The 6,000-nt window shown below is 65.0% G+C and overlaps 1 protein-coding gene across 2 annotated transcripts in view; it reads left to right on the forward strand.

Annotated features, from left to right (window-relative positions):
- The window catches only part of NXN (nucleoredoxin), a 93,416-nt gene extending 87,889 nt beyond the window's left edge, over window positions 1-5,527 (forward strand). For both annotated transcript variants that reach the window (XM_075904654.1, XM_075904655.1), the window contains exon 8: window positions 4,917-5,527. In XM_075904654.1, coding sequence (XP_075760769.1) covers window positions 4,917-5,099 — 183 coding nt within the window. In that variant the 3' untranslated portion in view covers window positions 5,100-5,527. The remainder of the gene's footprint in view (window positions 1-4,916) is intronic.
- The last annotated feature ends 473 nt before the right edge of the window (window positions 5,528-6,000 follow it).

Raw genomic sequence — 6,000 nt, forward strand, 5'->3', positions numbered from 1 at the left:
CCACCGCCAACGAGCCGCTCCGGGGCCCTCGAAAGGCTTTGCCCTGGCGGGGGCGGGGGCATCGTGGCGTTGGTGGCTTTGAAACGTCTCCTGTGCCTGTCTCGCCCCAGCCGTGCTAGCCAGCGGGGCCGGTGGAGACGTGGCCGGGGCGGAGTCCGTCAACGTGCCGCTCGTGCTCAGAGGCCTGGGGGCTGGGGCAGAGTTTTGAGGCCAGACCAGCCCGGCCCTGCTCTCCCTGTCAGTCGCCCGGTGGGGGCCTGGCCGGCGCGCCCCACGGCCGCTGTGCACAGGCCCCTTCTGCCTCTGCCCTCGCTGGACGAGGACGCCATGCAGCCCGTGTGCACTCAGCCCCGGCACCCGCCAAGGGCTCAGCGGCAGCCGATCCAGAGCAGGCGTCTCCATGACTGGACTACATGCTCCAGGGCGCCTTGGGTGGGGGGTGACTCCAAGAGACCTGGCATGTTGGCTTCTTCCCCCCGCCCCTCCATGCTGCTCTGGGGCTGGCCCGGGGAGAGAGCTGGGTGGCACCCGCCGCGTGGTTCGCCTCGCCGCCGCCGCTCGGGGAAAGCGCAGCCCAGGTGAGCGCTGCAGAGGGGGAGAGGGATGCATTGCTCAGCCCATGCCTGGCGCACAGAGCCCAGCCGGCCCCTCACTGCTGAGCGTGGCCCTGACACAGAGTCTGCTCTGGCTGGAGGCAGCCCCCGCGGAGCCGATAGCCCCGGGATGGAGGTCTCCCTGCCGGCGGCCTGGTGGAAAGCGCTGCCTCTGCAGCGTGCCCAGAGCTGGCCAGAGAGGCTGCCGTGGGGCACGGGCACGGCAAAGCCCCTCCCTCTTCCCGGCCCTGCTGCAGGGGCCGAGCGTGGACGTCGGCAGCTGGGGAGGCCAGGAGAAGGGGCCCGAGTGAGGGCCCGAGCCAGGGGAGTCTGAAGGAGAGTGCCGGTCACCCGGACGCCTCTCGAGTGCTAGGAACGGACCTGCCTTCCCCAGAGACTGGCAGGCACCAGGGAGGCCGGTTGGAGCCAGGCTCCAGGCTCCTGGCCCCGGCCCCGCGTGCGTTGCGCTTTCTTGCCCCTTCTCTGGTTTGTGGCAGTGTCCAGAAGCAGAAGAGCCGAACTGCAGCAGCAGAGGCGGGAGCCCCCGGACTCCTCTGAGCGCCTGCGTCCGGGGCTGGCAGTTGCATTTCTGGCTGCTGGATGGAGCTTCCGAGCTCCCGGAGGTTTGCCGGCTGCTGCGTCCAGCGCCGAGCCCCTCTGTGTCTGTTGCACGGACCGGAGATGCCGCGGGGGAACCAGCGTTTTCTGCCAGGCCTGTCCAGCCCCATCCGGCAGTCACTGGGCCCTGCTTTCCTGCTCCGCCCCAGCAGCCCCGAGGGGCGGTCGGGGGTTAATGCTCGAATCTTGGTCCTTGCTGGGGTGGGAGCTGACGAGTTGCTGCCGTGCCGGCACTGCCTGGCCATCAGCAGCGCCCCTTGGAGCCAGGCCGGCTGCCGGCTGCTTTTCGGGAGCCCCCCGCGCAGGAGAAAGGGAGCCCCCAGAGCGTCCACGGAGAAGACACGAATGGCTTCTCTTGGAAATCCACTGCCCCCGACCCACCGCTTCCCCGGCCAACCCAGGACCCGGGGGCCGACTCCAGCCGGTCTGAGAGGATGCGGCTCCGCTGGGCACGGCTGCCCCGTTCCGAGGGACGCGACTGGCGGGGCAGGCTGCAGGCCGGGTGGCAGTGATGCCCCATTCGGCAGGGGAGGGGAGTTCACCCTGGCCCACGGACCGCGCCCCTCACTTCTCTGCCAACGGCTGGGGCTGGCGCAGGGCCCGGGGGAGCGAGCGGCCGCCAGCATGGGGCTGGGAATGCCGAGTTCCGAGTCGGCGCCGTCCCTGCGCTTTCACTGGTGGCTCGCGGGCGGCTAGAGCTGGGGGGGTTGCTCCTGGCTCTGCCATTGCCCTGCGGAGTGACCTGGTACGCGCCATCCCTGCTGCTGCGTGTGGCCAGAGGAGACCTTGCTTCCCGGCCTGGCGGGTGCAGGAGCTCGGTGTGAGCAGAGACGCTCCCCTGCCCTTCGCTAGCCTGGGTCAGTCCTGGGGTTGCCGTGGGCTTGGAAACGACAAACGGGTCTTAACCGAGGGTTGAAAATGAACCGTGGACCGTAGCTCCCCAGCAGGGCCCGGCCGAAGGCCTTGTCACCCCTGCCGGGCAGCCCCCGCAGGCTTCGCAACGTACGCGTCCCTCCGCCCGGGGCGCCCCTCAGCCCCAGGGGGCCTGGAGTTAGCCTCTTCCCTCCCTGAGCTGCGCAACGAGGGGAGCCTGCTCCCCCCCCCACGGCCGTCGCCCGCCCGCCCCGCCTGGCTCTGTGAATGGCCTCCTTGTTGGAACAGTGCGGCGCTCGCGCCCCTCCCCCTAGCCTGCCGAGGGCTTTCGTCCCCGGCCCCCTTGCTCGCTGGCAGGAGCTGAAACACTGATGCTCATTCACGCTGCCGCCGGCTTGCCCCGCCTCCGAGAGCATCCTGAACGCCCCATTCATCACCTCGATAGCTCCGGCTGCCGGCTCCCCGGCCATCCCTGCATTTCCGGTGGCCCCGCGCAGCCGCTGACAATGCCGAGTGTGCGGGCACCGCCCCACTGCTCCCCCGGCGCCGCCGCGGCCCGCTCGCAGGCCCGAGAAAGGGGTGGGGGTTTCGCGACAGTCAGTGGAGGGAATGCCTGGATCTGGTGGCTCGGGGGCCGTCCAGCAGCCGGGCCCGGGCTGGAACAGGTGCAGGTTGGAGCCGTCTTGGAAAACGTGGCACCAAAGCCCCCGGGAGTTTTACAGAAACAAAGCCACAGGCTGAGTGACGTCCTCCCTCCCCTGCCATAGCCGCTCTCCGACTGGCCACTCTCGAAAGCCCTGGCTTCCCGGGAGCCAGCGTTTGTGACCTGCTGTGGCTGGCCGCAGCCCGGTGCCACCCGCGACCCAGCTGGCTTCATTTCTTTGTATCCCCGCGTCTGGAAAACCGCCCCATGCCCGATGCTGCACATCCTGGGTTTGGCCACATGAGCATCCTGCCGCGGCGCTCGCAGCCAGGAGCGAGGAATGAATCGCCCCAGCCCTGGGGTGCAGTCCCCCCGCGGGGCAGACACGTTGGGTTCTGATTCGCCCGCGCACAGTGGCCGAAATGAACGCAACCCCTGCTGCACACACGCCCCCGCCCCTCGGCCAAGCAGCGCCGGTTGGATTCCTTCTAGCTGCCGCTCGCGTCCGGTTGGATTCCTTCTAGCTGCCGCTCGTGTCCGGTTGGATTCCTTCTAGCTGCCGCTCGCGTCCAGGGACCTCTTGGAGGAGGCGTCTCATTCTGGGTCCTCTCCAGAAGGCGCGGTGGTCGAATTGCCCCTTTCACGTGTGGTGGGCTCGGGCACCCGGAGCACCAGCGGTCAGCACGTGCCGCTCTCGTGCCTGTGACGTCGCTCGCAGCCTGGCATTTCGCACCCCGGCCTTTGCGCTTCGCTCATCTCTGGTGCCTGGTGTGAGATGATGGTTCCCCAAAACGCAGCGCAGCCCCCAGCGCTCCGGGTGCACCACAGCTACCGGGATCCCCTCATTGCGGGTGCCTGTCATCCTGGCCAGCGGGCGGCTGGGGGACTGGCTAGAACAACACAAACGACGCCGGTGCCCGGTGCTCGCTGCGGGTCAGGGGGACTGACCGTTTGCCAGACAAAGTTGGGCCATTCCACCCAGTGCCCCCTTCCTCCCTCCCACTTGAGATGCACAAGCCCCCTCTCCCCGTCCCAGCCTTTCCCTCAGTGCGGGGCGGAGCTGTGCCCAGGAGGGAGGGGGGGAACAGCATTGGCTGGCCATGGTTTCAGGCACGGCCGTTCTGTCCTCTCTCCTGTCCTCGTGCAAGTGCCCGGTGGCGGCTGCGGGGGAGGGGAGGGAGTGCACGCCGTGCTCGGGCCAGGCAGGGTGGGTGTGTTCTGCAGAGCACGGGGGAGTGAAAACCAAAGGCCCCCCTCCCTCCTGGGTCTGCAGCCGACAGCGCGCTGGAGGAACAATGGTTTTGTGCCGAGAGGAAGTTTCCTGCCGCCCCCCACGCTGCATCTGCTGCTTTGGGCTGCACACGGGGGGCAGCTGAGCGTTCCCACCCCCCATTGCGGCTGCCCCTATGGAGAGTGGTGCAAAGCCCACAGGATTCGGGGGCGCTGTGGCTCAGCCATCCCCGCTGCAGGAATCGCTGCTGGGGTGATGGTCAGTAGGACTCCGGAACCAAGGCGGCTCAGGCCAGGACTGGGGGAGGGGGGCGCTACTGTTTGAGCTCATCTCATGCTTAGCACCTCTTGGCTAACAGCTCCATCTTCACCTGAGCAGCCTGCATAGCACTTCATTGAGCACTGCATGATGGGATTTGTAGTCTCTGTGCGGCACCTCTATTCCCAGGGAGACCCGCTCGCATTAGACCATCCGCCCCTCCCTGAGGAGATCACTAATCATGTTACAGTCCAAGGGCCAAGCTGAAGAGCCAGGGTCCCAGTACTGCCCATGAGTCGGCCGTCTCCCCGGATACGTCAGTGTTCAGAGGGTCTCTGGTACTACTTGTGACCTGTGGACCAAGACGTTGTGATCACAGCTGCTCGTTAGTAGGGATGAGCAGGGCTGTGATCCTGGTTTGGATTTGGATCTCACATGCTCCCCCACCAAATGTCAGCACTCAGGGCAGGCGGGGCATGGAGTTCAATCCCAGGATGGCGTGTGCTCATTGAAAGCATGCTCCAAGACCAGGGAGTTGGCTCTGGGCTTTCATGGGGGATGTGTGCTGGTCCCGGGTAGCTGGTCATTGAGCCAAGCGTGTGGCGCGGGGCCAGAGTTCCTCGGGAAATGCCCCGGCTGGGCGTTGAGCGACGCCAGCCACTGGCTCTCGATTTACGGGCTCTCTCTTGCTGGCTTTCAGGACGACATGACTGACTCCCTGCGGGATTACACCAACCTGCCCGAAGCGGCGCCCCTGCTCACCATCCTGGACATGTCGGCCAGAGCCAAGTACGTGATGGACGTGGAGGAAATCACCCCCGAGATCGTGGAAGCCTTTGTGAGCGACTTTCTAGCGGACAAGCTAAAACCCGAACCCATCTGAGGGGCCGCCAGCACCGACAGACGTTATTTAAAACGAGGTCTCTCCCTCCGCTAGCAGGTTGCTCAGCGCGTACCCAGCCTTCCTGTGGTGCCTTGTTTTACGCAGTGAATCCTCCTCCTAAGCAGACTCCTGGAGCTGCACTTTCAGCAGGGAGTCGCTGGCGTTCGGAGACTTTGCTTGTGCTTCATGGTGATATATCCTCTACTAACCAGGCCAGCACTGTTGCCATAGCGTTATTTTATACACGGCACTAGCTAGCAGGCAGATGTTTTGCATGGTGTTCTTGCCAACTTAAGCATCAGGCAGTGGACTAGGGTTCTTGGGGCTCTGCTGCTACTCCTCCCTTCTCATCTTCATCCATCTTTCCTCTCCCTTCCCTTTCCCTGATCGACCGTGCCAATGAAGCAATAAAACAATACACCACTTGGTCACCCATCTTTCTGTCCCTAGGCAGTAGCAGGGAGCCCACGGTGCAGAGTAACTGTTGAAATGCGGATTGCTCACGATGCAGCAAAGGTCTTCCTCCTCCTCCTCCTCCTCCTCCTGAGTCTAACCTGTTCTAGGTTGGCTTTACGCCCCCACCAAACTCACAGCAGCCTTAGTTACGGGCCAGCTGTGTGCCTGGGAGGGCAATCCACGAAGCCACATACACCCTCCACCCCGAGCCAAAAGGAGACACAATTCAGGGCTACCCTGACCCTCCTCCGCTGGTGGTGCTGGTGTTTTGTCATTCTCTCTTGCCCTTTTCTTCCCCCTCGCCCTGGCTGTGGTATGAAATGTCGTCCCCGTGCATTAGTTGACCAAGATGGTCTTTGTAGCTCTTTCCCAAGCCCCGCCTTAATGGTGCTGTTCTAAACACAACCCCAAGCAGCTCAGCTGAGCCCCCAGAAAACTGACGTTG

This window comes from Pelodiscus sinensis, chromosome 21, assembly GCF_049634645.1.
Source record: "Pelodiscus sinensis isolate JC-2024 chromosome 21, ASM4963464v1, whole genome shotgun sequence".
Classification (NCBI taxonomy): domain Eukaryota; kingdom Metazoa; phylum Chordata; order Testudines; family Trionychidae; genus Pelodiscus; species Pelodiscus sinensis.